This window comes from Erinaceus europaeus, chromosome 9 (assembly GCF_950295315.1).
Source record: "Erinaceus europaeus chromosome 9, mEriEur2.1, whole genome shotgun sequence".
In the NCBI taxonomy this organism is placed as follows: domain Eukaryota; kingdom Metazoa; phylum Chordata; class Mammalia; order Eulipotyphla; family Erinaceidae; genus Erinaceus; species Erinaceus europaeus.
The window spans coordinates 52732050-52751850 of NC_080170.1; the positions used below are offsets into that span (position 1 = coordinate 52732050).

The following is a 19801-nucleotide window of genomic DNA, read 5'->3' on the forward strand; positions in this document are numbered from 1 at the left end:
AGAGAGGAGGGGAAGACAGAGAGGGGGAGAGAAAGATAGACACCTGCAGACCTGCTTCACCACTTGTGAAGCGACTCCCCTGCAGGTGGGGAGCCGGAGGCTCGAACCGGGATTCTTATGCCTGTCCTTGCACTTTGTGCCATGTGTGCTTAACCCGCTGCACTACCACTGGACTCCCTTAACTGCTTTCTTTAAAAAAGCTATCGGGGGAGGGGGTGGGATATGGAGATTGGGCGGTGGGAATTGTGTGGAGTTGTACCCCTCCTACCCTATGGTTTTGTTAATTAATCCTTTCTTAAATAATAAAAAAATATATATATATTTTTTTATGGGGCTGGGGAGATAGCATAATGGTTATGCATATGCCTTAAAAGCCTGAGGCTCTGAGATCTCAGGTTCAATCCCCAGCACCACCATAAGCCAGAACTGAGCAGAGTTATGGTCTCTTTCTCTCAGTATCTACTCTTTCTCATTAAAATAAATGAAAATATTTAAAAATATATATTTTATTATGATTAATAGTTTGTAGTAAATACAGCTATTGACACATGCATAAAATTTCCCAGTTTTAAACAATATACTCTCAGCCCCCACCCCACCCCAATCTGTCTCCTCCATCATCACGCATCAAGACCTGAATTGCCACCCCTACTCTTCCTGCAGCCCCCATCCTTTACTTTGGTGTAATACACCAAACCCAGTCCAAGTTGTACTTTGTGTTTTCCCTTTCTGTTCTGATTCTCAACGTCTGTCCATGAATGAGATCATCCCATAGTCATATTTTTTTTCCTGGCTTATTTCACTTAACATGATTCCTTCAAGCTCCATCTAGGTGAGGCAAAGAAGGTACATTTATCACTCTTACTAGGTGGGTTGTATTCCATTGTGTATACATACCACAACTTTCTTAACCACTCATCTGTTGTTGGACACTTTGATTGCTTCCAGGTTTTGGCTATTACAGATTGTGCTGCTATGAATATAGTTATACACAGATCTCTTTGGATGTATGTATGTGTTTGACTCCTTAGGATATATCCCCAAGAAAGGAATTGGTGGGTCACAGAGCAGGTCCATTTCTAGCCTTTGGAAAATTCTCCAGACTGCTCTCCACAGAGGTTGGATCAATTTACATTCCCATCAGAAGGATTTCCTTACCACCTCAACTTCTGCAGCATTTGTTACTATCTTTTCTGATATATGACAATCTCATAGGAGTGCAGTGTTGTTGTCTTTATTTGCATTTCTCTGACATTCAAAGACTTAAAGCTTTTTTTTTTTTTTCATGTTTGTTGGTCTTTTGGATCTCTTTGGTGAATATTGTGTCCATATCCTCTCCTCCACTTCTGGATGGGGTCATTTATTTATTATTTTCTTTTCTCTTTTTTCTTTTTTTACATTTATTTCTTTATTCTCTTTTTTCTTTTTTTGCTGAGTTTGGTGAGGTCTTTATATGTTTTGATTATTAGCCTTTTGTCTGATGTATGACATGTAAAGATCTCCCAGTCTATAAGGAGTCTGTCTCTTTGTTTGGGTTGTGGTTTCTTTTGCTGTGCAGAACATTTTCAACTGGACTTGAGTCAATGAAGATGCCTCTAAAACTTAGATGGAAAAGAGTTCTGCCAATATTTTCCTCTAAGTACTTGTTAATTTCTGGGCTAATATTCAAGTCCTTGATCCATTTGGAGTTTACTTCTGTGTGGTGAAATGCAATGGTACAGTTTCATTTTTCTGCATATTTCAAACCAATTTTTCCCAACACCATTTGTTGAAGAGAATCTCCCATTTTCATTTAGTAGTTTGGGTTCCCTTGTCAAAAATTAGATGCCCAGAGCTGTGGGGGCTTATTTATGGGCCTCAATTCTATTCTACTAGTAAGTGTATTTTTGTTCCAATTCCAGGCAGTTATTATTTTTTTTCAGGGCAACTTCAGGATTTATTGGGTGGGTGAAGACACTGATGTGGTACAGGTAATTGTAACATGAGGTCTTACTCCTAAAAAGGTTGCCCCAGGGGTAGTCAGAGGCCACTGCTGACCCAGCCCCGTGGAAGAAGCCACATTTCCTCATCAGGATGTTCTGTGGCACTTCTGGGGAGGGAAGAGTCAGTTGAAGTGTTTCCAACTTTGTACCCCAAGTCCCTAGAGTACCTTTTCTGTACTCATGTTGAGGGAAGAAACTGTTCCATGCTGCACTGAGGCAACAGGAAGAAGACGATCTGACAATGCACTGTGTGGCAACACTACTCTTCACTCTGTTCCCTCTGCAGTGTCCAGGGTCAGCTCCAAAATAATCTACAGGGGGAAAGTCAAATGCACCCAGTGGCTTGGAATTTCACTTAGAAACACAGGCTGACTTGGTCTCTTGGTACAAACTCAGTCACCCCTCCAGGGGAGCTGGAACCCAGATCACCATCCAGACAGGAGCAGAGCAGGGCCTTCATCCCACAGTGGTTTCTTCCAACGAGCTCTAGTTGTTAAATTATTATTTCTTTAAAACCAGAGCACTGCTCAACTCTGGCATATGGTGATAGTGGGTATTACACCTAGGACCTTTGGTGTCTCAGGCATGAAAACCCTTTATATAACCATTCTGCTGTCTTTCTCAGCCTCCTCCAATTACTTCTAGAGCCAAGGCAGCACCACTAGAGTGAAGAGCAGGGCACAGATGAGGAAGCCAAATCAGGCAGTTTTTATTACAATGGCCCTATAATATAGATTGAGATCTGGGAGTGTGATGCCTCTTCTGGTTTTTCAGTTTTTGTTGTTTTGTTTTGTTTTTCTCAAGACTGCTTTGGTGATTCTAGGTACTTTCTAGTTCCAGATAAACATTTGTAGCTTTTGTTCTATTCTCTTAAAAAAAAAAATTGGTGTGACCTTGATGGGGACTGCATTTAATTTGCATATAGTTCTAGGCAGTATAGTCACTTTAGTGATGCTAATTCTTCCAATCCACAAACATGGAATATGTTTCCACTTCTTTGTATATTTTTCTATTACCTTGAGTAGTGACTCATAATTTTCAGTAGGTAAGTCATTTCCTTTTTAGGTTTATTCTTAGACATTTTATTACTTTGAAAAAAAATTTATTATCTTTATTTATTGCATAGAGACAGCCAGAAATGGAGAGGGAAGGGGATGGTAGAGAGGGAGAGACAGAGAGATAGCTAAAGCCCTGCTTTACCACTCACAAAGCTTTCCCCCTACAGGCAGGGACTGGGGGTTCAAACCTGGGTCCTTGCACACAGTAATGTGTGCACTCAACCAGGTGTACCACTGCCCCACCCTTAATTTTATTACTTTTGTTGCTATACTGAATGGGACTGATTTTTGGGCTTCTTCTTCTGACTCAGTGTAGCAATGCTACTGACTTCTGAATATTAACTTTGCAGCTTGACACTTTATTATATTGTTTGATAATTTCTGGGGTTTCCTGATGAATTTTTTAGGTTTTTCTATGTATATTATCATATCATCTGCAAATAGTGACAGCTTAACTTCTTCTCTTCCAGTCTGTATCCCTTCAACTCCTTTCTGATGCCTAATTGCCCTGGCAAGAACTTTTAACACTATGTTGAGTAGTAATGGTGATAGTGGGCAGCCCTGTCTAGTACTTGATCTGAGTGGGAATGCTTCCAGTTGATCACGATTGAGTATGATTTTGGCTGCAGATCTGCTGTATACAGACTCCACTAAATTATGGAATTTTCCATCTAGTCCCATATATATATATATATATTGGTAGCATTTTGACCATGAAGAGATGCTGGATTTTGTCAAAGGTTTTCTCTGCATCTATTGAGATAATTACAGGTTTTTCTTTTATTGATGTCGTAGATGCTCATTGATTTACATATATTGAACCAGCCTTGTATCCCTGGAATAAATCCTATTTGGTCATGATGTACAATCTTTTTAATATACTGCTGTATCAGCTGGCTAGAATTTTGCTCAGTATCTTAGCATCTATGTTCATCAGAGATATTGGTTTGTTTTGTGTGTGTGCACACGCGCACACGCACATACACATGCACACATGCACTTTTAGTATCAGGGTGCTATTAGCTTCATAGAAGGTGGTAGGGAGAATTCCTGTGTCTTCAATATTTTGGAAAGCTTAAAAAGTAGATTTATTAACGCCCCTTGCAGGTTTTGCAGAATTCATTTGTAAAGCCATCTGGACTATCTGCTTTCTTTTGATTACTATTTGTTTAAAGTATCTTTTCCCATTTTTCGTTTATCTCACTCTATTGGATGTCCTTAAAACTAAAATAAATCTCTTTTTTTACACAAGGTACTTTAGCATCTTGTTTCACCTGTCGCTTGATTGGAAGATTTTTTTTTTTTGATTTACACTTATAGCGATGGTAATTACAAAACTTCATTGCAATGAGCAATTATTGTTGGTTAGGACTCACTATTGCCACTGTGTTCACTGCCTTCTTACTTTCTTTGTGAATACATTCTCTCTTCCTCTTCTGCCTTTTCCCTGGTGATCTGATGACTCTGTGGTAGTATGTTTCAATCCTCTTCTCTTTTGTAACTCTACCAACAGTTTTTGCTCTGGAGTTACCATGAAACTTGAATAACAATCTATAGTTACCTGCATTTTGTATCAACTATTAAGTTTGTTTCTCATCTTGCATAAAATCATCAACCAAGATATTTACATTAATACCTAGCTGTACCATCAATGATCATTTTACTATACAAATGGATTCCTTCTCTTCCTACCTAGTACTGCAGCATTTGCCCACCTAAAAAATTAAATTAACTATTTTATTAAAATATTACTTTACTGAACTAGACCATTCAATTTATCATTGATAGGCATTGTAAAGTACAAAATTATTGAAAATGTATTTTAAGTAAAATATTAAGACAATAAAGCATAGTGGATCTCGGGCAGGGGAGATAGCATAATGGTTATGCAAACAGACTCTCATGCACGAGGCTCCAAAGTCCCAGGTTCAATCCTCCTCACCACCATAAGCCAGAGCCGAGCAGTGCTCTGGTGTTTCTCTCTGTGTGTGTCTCTCTGCATCTCTCTCAAAAATAAAAGAAATAAAATATTTTTAAAAAGAAACCTGCCTATCTCAAATTTATCAAAAAAAAAAAAAAAAAAGCATAGTGGGTCTCTGATAGTGAATCAGGGTTTTGTTTAGTTTGTAGAGCTGGGGACTTGCACATGCGTGAGTTCCTCATTCCTGGCTGGCTTCCTCTTCAGACACAAAAATTGAATTTTTATTTCTCGGCACATTGTTTTGTATATTTTTGTAATCAGTCTACCTATTTTCAGAAAGGCACTACATTTCTATTGAGTCTTCCTTAATAGAGGTGGATGTTAGTGAAGACTCTGAAAATCATAAACTTAGGAGATTTGATGTTATGTTGACACATTAAGCAAGTAAAATTAAAATGCATTTGCTTACTTTCCTTTGAATCAAATGTATGGCAAAACGCATTTAAATTAATATCTACTTTGTGAGATCAACTTAAGATAGTGAGCCCAGAATCCAAAAGGAAACTGGCTTAGCAAGCAATTTTCAACTGGAAAAAACTGCAGTATCTATCATTGTTAGAGATATTTATTTATTAATTCATTTAAGCCTCAAAAATTATGTAATGTGAATATTAATCTTACAGTTTACATATTAGGCTAGAAAAGTACAGTTAAGCTATTTGACAGTAGCTGAAGATCTATTTTTTAAAATATTTATTTATTTTCCCTTTTTGTTGCCCTTGTTTTTTATTGTTGTTGTTATTACTGTTGTTGTTGTTGTTAGATAGGACAGAGAGAAAAGGAGAGAGGAGGGGAAGACAGAGGGGGGAGAGAAAGGCAGACACCTGCAGACCTGCTTCACCACCTGTGAAGCGACTCCCCTGCAGGTGGGGAACTGGGGGCTCAAACCGGGATCCTTACGCCAGTCCTTGCACTTTGTGTCACCGCTGCGCTACTGCCTGGCTCCCAACTGCAGATCTATTAAGTCTCATGGCTTCACTCTTTTTGAGCCAGATACAAAAGAAGGCTCTTTATACCTAAGGTGGTCAATACCCACAGAACTCTAGAAGGATATTACTTCCACTTTGTAAGTGAAGAAACTGGAACTGGAGAATTTAAGAGATGGGCCCAAGGTCATATAACTTGAGAGATACTAAACTACAATTCAAATTAATAGCTGTGCTTTTCACTATCCTTTGAAGGAGTTCAGCTTTGAAAGGAGATTAAAACATAAGCTAGAGTCTAAATGGAAGGATCACGGCTGGATTATTTTAAGATAAAATGTATTGAGTGTATTTACACAACACTTGAAGATAATGCTGGTAAGTACTTCAAAAGCACTGATGCAAGAATTTACTCAGAAGAGGAAAATTCCTTAAACAAGGAAAAAAAAAAGTGGTTTGGGAGTACGGGACTTAATTTAAAACACAAAAATTCTGGTGGCCAAGGGATCACTGTAAGGGATCACTGTCCAGTGTGCTATAACCCTATTACTGGGTACTGAAATTTCTTTCCCTGTAGGACAGTTATTCCTTTGTTCAGAAGCTCTAGCTCATACCAGCCTGCAGCAAGTTCAGGACTGGTTCCATAAGAACACTTTCCCTTCCTAGCCCTTGAACGAGTTCAGGGATGGAAGTTTCCCAAGGCCAGTTTTGGATTCCTTCCCACCCTTACCCCCGGCCCAATGCAGGAGTTACAGCAAAAGGTGATCCTTTTAAGTAAAATTATAAAAGTGAAAGCCTAGGAAGCTAGGGAGCTGACAATCATGTTGTCACTTGAAGTCCTCATAAGCAAATTCAAACAGGAAAAGTACAGGAACAGATTTCTGGAAGCAGAACATGAACTCTAAAATTCAACAGAATTAAAAGTATCTCTGCCCTGGACTTTAAAGTGGTTTGAGGCTGCATTCATGCCATCAACACAGGTTCAAGTTTCAGCACCACCTGGGAAGTACTTTGGCAATGGAGGCAGCTTATGTGCTATGGTGTCTCCCCTTGCCTTTCCCCCCCTTTCTCTATCCTTCTATCTGAATGAAAAAGAAAAGTAGCCCAGAATAGTAAAAATATACATATGGGAGACCTGAGTTTCAGCAAAAAAAATTCCTTTTTTTTTTTTAAGCCACTTTGAGTGAAAGGGCATATGTTGCAAATAAGCACAGTTGCTTTTCCATGCACACAAACCCAGGTTTGAGCCTGGCTTCTGCTGCAGTTTAGGAAGCTTTGGTGCTGTGTAATCTTTCCTTCTCTCCTGGTCTCTCTGTGTCTCTTTCTTCCTATCTAAAAAAGGTTTGTTCAGAACAGTAAAGCCCAAGTGATGAGGGGAGGGAAGGGACAAAGAAAAAAAGGGGGCTGAGAGGTGACTCACCTCATTCAGTGCACATGTTACCATGTACAAGGACAAGGGTTCAAGCCTCTGGTCCCATCTGCAGGGGGAAGCTTCACAAGCAGTAAAGCAATGCTGCAGATGACTCTTTGTCTCCCTCTGTATTTCCCTTTCCCTTCTCAGTTTCTCTCTGCCCTATCAAATCAAATGAATTTTTTTTTTTTGCCTCCAGGGTTATTGCTGGGGCTCGGTGCCTGCACTATGAATCCACTGCTCCGAGAGGTCATTTTCTCCCCCTTTTGTTGCCCTTGTTGCTGTAGCCTCACTGCGGTTATCATTGTTGTTGTTGATACAGTTCGTTGTTGGATAGGACAGAGAGAAATGGAGAGAGGAGAGGAAGACAGAGAGGGAGAGAGAAAGATAGACGCCTGCAGACCTGCTTCATTGCCCATGAAGCGACTCCCCTGCAGGTGGGCTCGAACTGGGATCCCTACTCTGGTCCTTGCACTTTGTGCCACGTGCGCTTAACCCGCTGTGCTACCACCCGACCCCAAAATAAATGAAATTTTTAAGAGAAAAGGGAAAATATTGATTAAACTTCAAAAAAATATTTCTATTTGTTCATACACATAAGACAGTAGGTAGTCTGTCTTTTCACAAGGGGATTATGGAATCTTTATTTTCAAGAAGGGAGGGGATGGGATACAGAGTTCTGGTGGTGGGAATTGCGTGGAGTTGTACCCCTCTTATCCTATGGTTTTGTTGGTGCTTCCTTTTTATAAATAAATAATAAAAAAAGAAAACTAAGAAATGCCTCTATTTCACATTTCTTTCACAAGTTTGTCATAATATTTAAAAAACAGAGAAACTGAGAGGGAAGGAGGAGAGGTAGAGAGGGAAAGAGACAGAGAGATACCTGCAGTCCTGCTTTGCCACTCATGAAACTTTCCCCTGCAGGTGGGGACCAGGCACTTGAACCCGCATCCTTGCACACTGTAATATGTGTGCTTAACCATATGCATCACTGCCTGGCTCTTATAGTTACATTTCTAACATTGGATTTCTAATAGTGGGTATCTAAGTTGACTGACTATTATAAACACTGCTCCTAGGACAATTGTAATAAATGATTTCACTGTACATGTGCACAAATTTGACTGGGGTATATGTCAAGGAAGAGAATTGTTGTGTATGCATACATTTATCAAAATTATTTTTTAAAAAAATATTTATTTATTCCCTTTTGTTGCCCTTGTTTTATTGTTGTAGTTATTATTGTTGCTGTTATTGATGTCATCATTGTTGGATAGGACACAGAGAAATGGAAGACAGAGGGGGGGAGAGAAAGATAGACACCTGCAGACCTGCTTCACTGTCTATGAAGCGAGTCCCCTGCAAGGGGGGAGCTGAGGGCTTGAACAAGGATCCTTACACAAGTCCTTGTTCTTGGCACCACCTGTGTTTAACCTGCTACTATACCGCCTGACTCCCACATTTATCAAAATTCTAAAGGAGTTGTGCCTACCTAGTCATAGATTTTTAAAACTATGAAGTTTTAAATATTATGAATTATCTAAACAGAATAAGTTTCCAAGTTGAAAAGCCTTTATATATGCAAATATCACTATTCATGCAGTAATATTATCTTTAAAAGTTATTTTAAAGTTATTTTGTTTGCTTTGTATGTTAACTCTCTTTTCAGCCACCAGGTTCCAGATGTCATCAGGATGCCGGCCAGGCTTCCCTGGACTGAAGACCCCACCAATGTGTCCTGGAGCTCCGCTTCCCCAGAGACCCACCCAACTAGGGAAAGAGAAAGGCAGACTGGAGTATGGACTGACCAGTCAATGTCCATGTTCAGTGGGGAAGCAATTACAGAAGCCAGACCTTCTACCTTCTGCAACCCACAATGACCCTGGGTCCATGCTCCCAGAGGGATAGAGAATGGGAAAGCTATCAGGGGAGGGGATGGGATATGGAGATTTGGTGGCAGGAATTGTGTGGAGTTATACCCCTCCTATCCTATGGTTTTCTTAATGTCTCCTTTCTTAAATAAAAAATAATTTTTTTAAAAGTTATTTTCTGAGGGCTCACAATATAGCTTATCTGAGAGGATTCCTGCTTTGACATGCACATGATCCGGTTTTGAGCCCAGCTTCCACCACGCTAAGAGAAGTTTTGATATTATATCTATCTAGCTACCTACCTATTATCTATCTAAAAAAGTCAGGCCAGATCAGTGAAGCTCCTATTATGACAAACACAACAAAAGATTTTCTGCAGGCCCCCAAAATATGTGGTCAATTTAAAAATGTTTTAAATTACTTGACCATAAATATGTATTGAGTTAAATATTAGTTAAATATTTTTTATGATTTTAAAGTAAATGAAATATGTAAAAGAACACTTCTATGCTTCCAATTAAGCAGAAACTAATACTTTATAGATGACATTAGTGATTATTACTGTGTATTTAACATCAAAGGCAATTGAACATTTAATCACTGTAAGTAATCTGGACCATAATATTGTTCTCCAAATGATAAATTTATTGTAATTTCACCTATAGATAAAAGCATCAACTGTGATAAATACAACTATTTCATTGCTTAAACTATTATTATATGCTATCAAAGCATCTGGAACAAACCAAATACCATGAGAAAGTAATTATTTCTTAGAACAATTTTGACATAGGGAAACTTGAAAGTCTAAAACTTCTGTTTTTGAGCATGCTTTCCTTTGTGGTCATCTTTATTCTTAGGCAATGAATGTGAAATATAGATGATGAATAAGGCAAAGACAGTATCCCGTAAGAAACAGGTTCTGACAACTAGTACAGAGTTTCAGTGGGTGTCTGGCAGCAAAAAGAAGCAACAGCTTATGTAACTGATTAAAAAATTAGGAAGATTTTACTGACTTATCTCGCTGGAACCTGTATTGTTATGTGGGAAACTGGGAAATGTCATACATGTAACTGTAAACCATTAATCCCCCAATAAAGAAATTTTAAAAAGAAAGAAATAAAAAAGAAAACTAGTCCTGAGCTTGATGAACACATCATTTCACTGCTCATAATCACCAGCTCCCTGTACTAGGTACCAGGTGGGTTTACTGGAACAAGAGCCCCTGAGATTTCTTCTTCCTTCCTTCCTTCCTTTTTTCTTTCTTTCTTTGTGTGTCATTAATTTAAAAAAATTCTAATTTTATTTATTTAGGACAGAGATAAATTGTTCAGGGGTAGATAACATAATGGTTATGCAAAGAGACGCTCATGCCTGAGGCTCCAGAGTCCCAAATTCAATCCCCCACACTACCATAAACCAGAGCTGAGCAGTGCTGCTCTGGTGTTTAAAAAAAAAAAAAAAAAAAACTTAAGAGATAAGAGAAATCAAGGAGAATGGAGATAGAAAGGGAGAGAAAGTTGGTGTATTGCTCCAAAGTAAAAGACTCTGGTGTTGTGGGGGACAGGTTCAGGTCCTGGAACATGATGGCAGAGGAGGACCTAGTAAGGGTTAAACTGTTATGTGGAAAGCTGGGAAATGTTATGCATATACAAACTACTGTATTTTTTTAAATTTTTTATATTTATTTATTTATTTTCCCTTTTGTTGCCCTTGTTGATTTTATTGTTGTTATAGTTGTTGCTACTGATGTCGTCGTTGTTGTTAGACAGGATAGAGAGAAGTGGAGAGAGATGGGGAAGACAGAGAGGGGGAGAGAAAGATAGACACCTGCAGACCTGCTTCACCACTTATGAAGCGACTCCCCTATAGGTGGGGAGACAGGGGCTCAAACCGGGATCCTTACGTGAGTCCTTGTGCTTTGCACCATCTGTGCTTAACACGCTGAGCTACTGCCCGACTCCCCAAACTACTGTATTTTACTGTGGACTATAAAGCATTACTTCTCCCCAATCCCCAATAAAGGGGGAAAAAAAGATTTAGAAGTGGTTTAAAAAACAAACGCATTGGTGGAGTAGGGATTAATTTGCAAGACATTCCTCTTTCACCCATTAATTACCAATGATTTTCTCTCTCTCTCTCTCTTTCTCATAAGTTTTATTTTTGTTTTCCTTTAAAAAGGGAGAGGGGAGAAAGGCCTCTGCAGAACTATTTCACTTCTCTTGAAACTTCCCTCACTACACATGGGGACCAGGGGCTTGAACCTGGGTCACTGAGCACAGCTGGTGTGCTCAACAATGTGTGTTACCACCCAGCACCAGGACTTCTACCACCCAGCACCAGGACTTCTTTTATTAAAGCTAGTAAATCCCCTGGTCACTGAACTTTTTTTTTTTAAGTTTTTTTTTTAAATTTATTTATTTATTCCCTTTTGTTGCCCTTGTTGCTTTATTGCTGTAATAATTATTGTTGTCTGTCTTCATTGTTGGATAGGACAGAGAGAAATGGAGAGAGGAGGGGAAGACAGAGATGGGGAGAGAAAGATAGACACCTGCAGACCTGCTTCACCGCCTGTGAAGGGACTCCCCTGCAGGTGGGGAGCCAGGGGCTTGAACCGGGATCCTTAAGCCGGTCCTTGCGCTTTGCACCACATGCGCTTAAGCCACTGCGCCACCGCCTGACCCCCGTCACTGAACTTTTTAAAGATCAGTTTAATTAGGGTCCAGGCAGTGGTGCACCTGGTTAAGCGCACACACTACAGTGTGCAAGAGCCCAGGGTTCAAGCCCCCGGTCCCCACCTGTAGGGGGAAAGCTTCACAAGTGATGAAGTAGAGCTATATGTGTGTGTGTGTGTGTGTGTCTCTCTGTCTATCTCCTCCTCCACTCTCAATTTCTCTCTGTCTCTATCCAATAATAAATAAAATTTAAAAAAGATTAATTTAATCATGAGAGAGAGCGAGATAAATAAAAATATCACAGCACTGTTTAGTTCTGGTGTATAGTGCAGGGGATTGAACCTGTAACTTCTCTGGCCTCAGGCATAAAAGTCCATTGTGCTACCACTGCACATTAAACTCAGGTCCAAGGGATCCTGAAATTTTTATGGTTATGAAGTATTTGGTTATTACCAGAAAGATGGACTGTAGGTATAGTAAAGACAGACATAAAATAAAAAGATAACAAATAGATCATGATGTAACAGAATAAATTGACCTCAAAGTTGGATAAGGTTGGGGCCAGAAGATAGCTCACCCAATAGGGTGTGTGCCTTGCCATGCTTGCAGCCTGGGTTACCCGGCTCACTGTAAATTCAGGTACTGTGGTGTCTCTCCCTCTCTGTCTCTGTCTCTATCTGAAATAAAAAAGGCCTGATGTCAACAATAGGGCAGCCTCTCAGTAGAATTAATTTAGCTGCAAGGAGGAAATAAATTGCTTACTTGGAGTTGTTTATAACTCAATATGGTGCCTGGGCTTCATGCATGTATAATTCTACTGCTTCCAGGCTAACTTTTTCATTTTTCAGATTTTAGAGAAAAAGAAAGGGAGGGAGAAAGACACAGAAAGAAGATAAGACACCAGAGCACTGCTTCACCATTTGAAAATATTCTCCTGGTGCTACTCATGGTGCTTGAACATTGGTCCTTGTGTATTGTTATGATGTGAACTCTAATCCTATGGTCTTGTCAGTGTTTCCATTTTATAAATAAAAAAGATGTCAGCTCTACCAGGTAAGTTATCATACAACCTCCAGATCTCTTATTTTATGGCCAAAATTACAATTAAAAATATATCTTTTTAAGATAGAGACAGTGAGGATGGGGGGCAGATAGCATAATGGTTATGCAAAGAGACTCTCATGACTGAGGCTCTTAAGTTCCAGGTTCAATTCCCCACACCACCATAAACCAGAGCTGATTAAAAAAAAGAGAGAGAGGGAGTCGGGCTGTAGCGCAGCGGGTTAAGCGCAGGTGGCGCAAAGCACAAGGACCGGCATAAGGATCCCGGTTCGAGCCCCGGCTCCCCACCTGCAGGGGAGTCACTTCACAGGCGGTGAAGCAGGTCTGCAGGTGTCTTTCTCTCCTCCTCTCTGTCTTCCCCTCCTCTCTCCATTTCTCTCTGTCCTATCCAACAACGACGACAACAACAATAATAATAACTACAACAATAAAACAACAAGGGCAACAAAAGGGAATAAATAAAATAAAATATAAAAAAAAATTAAAAAAAAAAGAGAGAGAGAGATAGTGAAGGCAGAGAGGCAGAGAGAAAGAAGGCACAGCACAGAAGTTTCTTTCATGTGGTGGGGGAGGGGGACTAGACTGAACCTGAGTCACAAATATAGCAGAGCAGTATACTATCCAAATGAGTTTTTTGGGCAGTCCCCAAAATAAAATTTTTAAAAAGATTATGCCAATAAGCTGGTGAAATAACATAATGGTTATGTAAGAAGACTTTCAAGTCTGAGGTTCCCAAGGTCCCAGGTTCAATCTCTAGCACCTCTATAAGCAGAACTGACAATGCCTTGGTAAAAAAAATAAGACAAAAATAAATATGTGTGTGTATGTATGTATGTATGCATGTATGTATGTATTATGCTATGTGTATTTCCATCACAAAAATAGATAAGATGATGAAAGAGTAAAACCAAGGAGAACACACACTTTAGCAGCTCCATGGCATTTACTGGTCAGAAAATTACTTACATGAAGTAGCAATACAGCAGCAAGAAAAGACTGTCCTTGACAGTACCCAATGTCCTCATCGTAGACAGAGTAGGCCTAGAGAAACAGTGAAGAGAAAGACATGTCATCAATTTATGCCAAAATATATCATTCACAGACGGCTTAGGTGCTAGCTCACATTAGGTTGCAGCTCGTCTTAGTCCCCGGCTGTCACCACACATTCATTGGTCCTTTAACTAGAGTGTGCATCATTAAGCACAGGGGGAGACCTCCAAGATGCTGCATTTTTTTCCCTAGAGCAATTCTATATGTCCTATTCTCTCCAGGCTCATTTTTAGAATCTGGATGTATGGAGATGCTGTGAGAATATTAGTTCATCTTAAAAGATCCATTTAAGTTTGTGACCAAGTACATTAAAGAGATGAGGGGAAGCAGGAGCAGAGGGTGGAACTGGGTGGAAGGTTTTAGAGTGGAGTAGGAGTTCTAATTATGGTAAAGGAAAATCTTAAATCTGTGACAGTGTAGTACAGATCCCCCGAGTTAGCAGATTAAAAAGTAACCCTCTACAACCTCTAGTAGATCTTAAAGTTGTTCTAAACTAGTGTGTCACTTAACAGAAAGAAGGGTAAAGGATAAAAACTACACAGCCAATCCAAACCACCAGAGCAAACCAGAAACCCTGCACATTGCTCAGCACCATCTGAAGAAAGGCTGAGTATGTCTCGTACCATCAGTGTACACCATCACAGGCATTTTATTTATTTATTTATTTATTTATTTTCATCACAGACATTCTGAGACTTACATTTCCTGGCTGGTTAGTGATGCAGACTATATTACCATATGTTTTCAGGTAATTGGTGTGTATTTCCTTGAGGTTCTTGGTTATTCCTTTAATTGGATTGCTCTTTAATGCTAATTCATGGTAGTTCTCTATACACTCTGTTTACAAATCCACTGTCAGAAGTAAATTTTGCTAAGATTTTCTCCCAGTCTGCAGCTTGATTTCATTTTCTTAATGGCATCTTTTGAAGTACTATTGTCCTCTTTTAATCTTCTCCTAATGTTGATATTATCACACTCTCTTCCAATGAGAGAAAAATTAGATTATTGAGTCATTAGTTAATGAATTTGAAGGGAGTTTTTCTTCATTATCAGTTTCCAGAGCTCTACTAATTTAATTTTCTGTGATTTATAAAGTTACATTTCTTTTGTGCTTCTATCTAGAGTTCATCTGTGTGTGTTGGGGGGAGAGGGGCTAGGTTAAAAAGAAAACCTTAAATTGGAAAAAATAGAGACGGGACAAAAGGGGGCGAAAGGAGGAAAAGGTCCAATTCCCACCCTACTCAGAGCATTCCTGGTGGTGTACCAAAATGCCTTTTCTATGAACAAAGAACTCTTGGATTTGCTAATAAGAGCATTTACATGAGCAATAAATAGATTCTAAAGATTCTCCCCACCCCAAAAAGAGGTCTAAGTTGAGAATTCTGTAAAACTGCAAATCTCATAACCATACAAAGAGTTCTGTGTATACCTATATCCACTGCATAACAATTTGTAATAACCAAAACCTAACAAAAACCTAAGTGTCCAACAACAGATGAGTGCCTAAGAAAGTTGTACTATGTATACACAATGAAACAATACTCAACTATTAAGTCACTTTCTTCACCTTTTCTTGAATGGAACTTGAAGGAATTGTGTTAAATGAGATAAGACAGAAACAGAAGGATGAATATGGAATGATATCACTCATGAGCAGAACTTAAGACACAAGAACAGAAAGAGGAAGCATGAAGCAAAATTTGGACTGGTTTGGTGTACTGCACCAAAGCAAAGGATCCTGGGGAAAGAGGACAGCAAGAGGAAGAGGGAGGCTTTCAGGTCCTGGTAAATGATGAGGGACCTAATGAGGATGGGAGTGCTTTGCAGACGCCTATCTTGGTGAGATGAGAAATTGTACCCATGTGTCAATAACTGTAATGTAAGCTATTAACCTCCCAATAAAAAATAATAATAAAGGGAAAAAACTTCAAATCTCCAGAAATCAATCACATTTTGGCAAATATTTTATCTATCTTTATATAAGTAAACCACAGACTGGGAAGATAGTTGCAAATATCTCCAGGAATCAGAATATTTAAAAAGTTCCTACAATTCAATGTTACAAAACCCAGCTTTAAAATGGACAGACTAGAAAAAAAATTTACAAAAAGGGAGCCGGATGGTGGCACACTGGGTGAAGCACACATAGTACAAAGTGAAAGGTCCTGCCCAAGGATCCCAGTGTGAGTCCCTGTCTCCCAACCTAAGGGGCGTGGACGGGGACACTTCACAAGCGTGAAACAAGTCTTCAGTTGTCTATTTTCCTCTCCCCCATCTCCCCCTCCCCTCTCAATTTCTCTCTGTCCTATCCAACAAAAATGGAAAAAATGGCCGACAGGAACAGTGGGTTCATAGTGCAGGCACAGCGTCCCAGCAATAACCATGAAGGCAAAAAAAAAAAAAAATACAAAAAAAGGATCATTGAATGGTCAATAAAAACCTAACTAGGTGTTCAGCAGCATCAGTTATTATATTAAAATGAAATTAAATTCACAATGAGATACTACATATCCACCAAAAACTTAAAAACAAACAAAAAAATAGTTAACATCAAATGTTGGTATCCTCAGGATTCTCAAGCATTGTTGGTAGAAATGTGATAAAGTTGGGAGTCGGGTGGGAGTACAGTGTGTTAAGCGCACGTGGTGCAAAGTGCAAGGACGGCAAAAGGATCCAGGTTTGAGCCCCCAGCTCCCCACCTGCAGGGGAGTCGCTTCACAAGCGGTAAAGCAGGTCTGCAGGTGTCTTACTCCCCCTCTCTGTCTTCCCCCTCCTCTCCCCATTTCTCTTTGTCCTATCCAACAACAATGACGACATCAGTAACAACAACAATAGCTACAACAATAAAAAAAGGGCAACAAAAGGGAAATAAATAAATTAATTAATTAAAAAAAAAGAAATGTGATAAAGTTAAACTAGTTTGTTAAGATGGTTAGGTAGTTTCCTAGAAAACTCAATATACCTCACCTTATGACACAGCAATTTCACATTTATGTATTTACCTAGGAGAAAATTAATGCAAATGTACACAGGAAAAGACTGGTAAAGGGACATGGATATATTCTTAGCCATTCTGTTTAGAATAAAATCCCAAACTGGAAATAGTTGAGGCAGCCCTAACCAGAAGAGTGTATAAACAAACAAACAAACAAATCTTTGGTATATCCATACAAAGAGATAGTCTCTTCTCTCAAAACTTCACAGACTTCAGAAAAGATGTAAATGAAACTAATCAGATAATGTTTAAAATACTATAATAATCTAAATTTTACACATGACTTTAATCTATAAATCACCATGGACAGAAGTGGGTAGGACTGGTTTCACAGGGAAGTTGGACAAATAAAATTGAGCAGATGGGAAAAAGGAAAGTAGTTTAGATTCACACTCTCCCTAAATCTTTAAAAAATGCAGGAAGAAGACTTGTTAAGAGGGTGTTACAGAGATATTTAGGAGACTCTGCAAGAAACATCTTATTCAAAGGTTCCTAGTGTTTTGTGTCTTTGGTTCATTTTTCCTTTCAATCATACAAAGTAATATTGCCATTCTCTTCTTCCAAAAAAAAGAATATTATTTACTAAAAAGAGGGACTATGATCACATCCTAAGGATACACGCTAATGCCTGTACTGTAATTTCACATATTTTTATCATCCTCATAATCCAGCCCTTCGACTTTATTTTAGAAAAGCTGTGATGGCGTCAAGTAGCCTTTCAGTTGAAAAGACTGGCATCGTGGAATCTACAAAGCTAATTCAAGAGAAGGTCTGACAGTACCAAACACATACAGAAATTTTAAACATCATTTTAGATACTTTCAGAAGTGCTGCAAATCACTCTGTCTCCTTCCAGGACTCCAGTTTCACAAACCTGACCTTTTCCCTGTGAGTTTCAAAAGAAAAAAAAATCCACATGTAAAATAAAATTAATATCTTCTCAGTTGAGTTCTGTTTCATAGAAAGCTTATCCTGCTAGGATGTATATTAAAGAGGACCAAATCTAGGGCAAGGGTAGATAGCATAATGGTTATGCAAACAGACTTATGCCTGAGGCTCCAAAGTCCCAGGTTCAGTCCCCTGCACCAGCATAAGCAGAGCTAAGCAGTGCTCTGGGAAAAAAAAAAAAATCTAAAAGTCCCAAATATTATGTTACTAGATAAAGATGAGTATGGGATGATCCCACTCATCAACAGAAGTTGAGAAAGGGAAACTAAAAGCAGGATCTGACTAAATTGAGAGTAGGGCACCAAAGTAAAAACCCTGTGGTGAGGGGGAGGGTGGACATTTGGCTTCCTGGGGAGGGGGGGGAGATGGGACACAGTCTTTTTGTGGTGGGAATGGTGTTTATGTACACTTCTATTAAACTGTAGTCATATAAATCACTATTCAATTAATATGAGAGGGGGAAAATTGATTGTATGTCTCAAACTTTTTAAAACACAGACTGAGTCTTTTTAATATATAGGCTGAGTCTTTGATATGTTGACTCAAAAGCCTAGACCAGGTAGAACAGAAGCAACTTATGGCACAGCTATATACAAGATGCTGGGTATTATACAGCAAACCCTAACAAAGGGACCTTTCAAAGTTAACCCAATTGCCAAATAATGTGACAATAACAATAACTATCCATTGTCTTCTTGAACCCTAAGACAGCAGGAACCTCACATTTCCTAGAGCCTATATTTCCCCTAGTCCTAGAACCTTAGGGTGCTTAGGGTCCTACATGCTTCTCTCAATTCATATCAAATAATATTACATCCACCGATTGCAACCTAACTCAACATGCTTCAGCTCAGACTGTGTCCTGAGACTTCAGGTGTGGAATGACAACCCTTCAGCTTCATTACTCGGTGAGACCTTTCCTTTCATAGTATTCTCTAATTCCATTCCAGGTGGCTCACTTCCTAACAAAGTCCCAAAACCTAAATATAGACCACGTCCCCTGAGATAGAGCATTTGTTCACACATATCCATAAACTAGGGCAAAATACATACTTGAAAGCAGAAGTACACAATAGTCTGCAGTGAGTACCCCCCCAACAATTCATCTGTACTATTTCAGCCTTCAGGTCCATAATGGTACAACAATTTGTTTGGCTTTGTATGTTAATTCTGTTTTCAAACACCAGGTTCCAGATGCCAGCATGATGCCGACCAGACTTCCCTGGACAGAAGATCCCATGAATGTGTCCTGGAGCCCCACCCTACTAGGGAGAGAGGCAGACTGGGAGTATGGATCGACCTGTCAATGCCCATGTTCAGCGGGGAAGCAATTACAGAAGCCAGACCTTCCACCTTCTGCAACCCACAATGACCTTGGATCCATAGTCCCAGAGGGATAAAGAATAGGAAAACTATCAGGGGAGGGGGTGGGATATAGAGATCTGGTGGTGGGAATTGTGTGGAGTTGTAACCCTCGTATCCTATGGTTTTGTTAATGTCTTTTTAAAATAAATAAAAAGATAAATAAATAAATACCAAATCTAAAAGTCCCAAATATTATGTTACTAGTATGTTATACAGTCTACAATACCATAAAGGTTACAAAACTTTAATACACAGATCTGGACTCAAGTTGGTCTCTGCCATTTAGTAGTTATGAAATTTTAGGTGAATAATTCAATTTCTCTGGACCTTGCCTATACAAATGTAGGGAATTCCATCGCCTAGACAAGTAGCTATGGGATGAGATAAGAACATGTACAGATGTGTTTTCTGAACCAGTGTCTACATGTCCCCACCATTGGGTGATTGTATAGGTCAACAGTGGAACATTAGGGATGTTCT

The 19801-nt window shown here is 39.2% G+C and overlaps 1 protein-coding gene across 3 annotated transcripts in view; it reads right to left on the reverse strand.

Moving 5' to 3' along the window:
* The window catches only part of RABGAP1L (RAB GTPase activating protein 1 like), a 527154-nt gene that overhangs the window by 190690 nt on the left and 316663 nt on the right, over nt 1-19801 (reverse strand). For all 3 annotated transcript variants that reach the window (XM_060197904.1, XM_060197905.1, XM_060197906.1), the window contains exon 15: nt 13930-14004. In XM_060197904.1, the coding sequence (XP_060053887.1) occupies nt 13930-14004 (75 nt within the window). The remainder of the gene's footprint in view (nt 1-13929; nt 14005-19801) is intronic.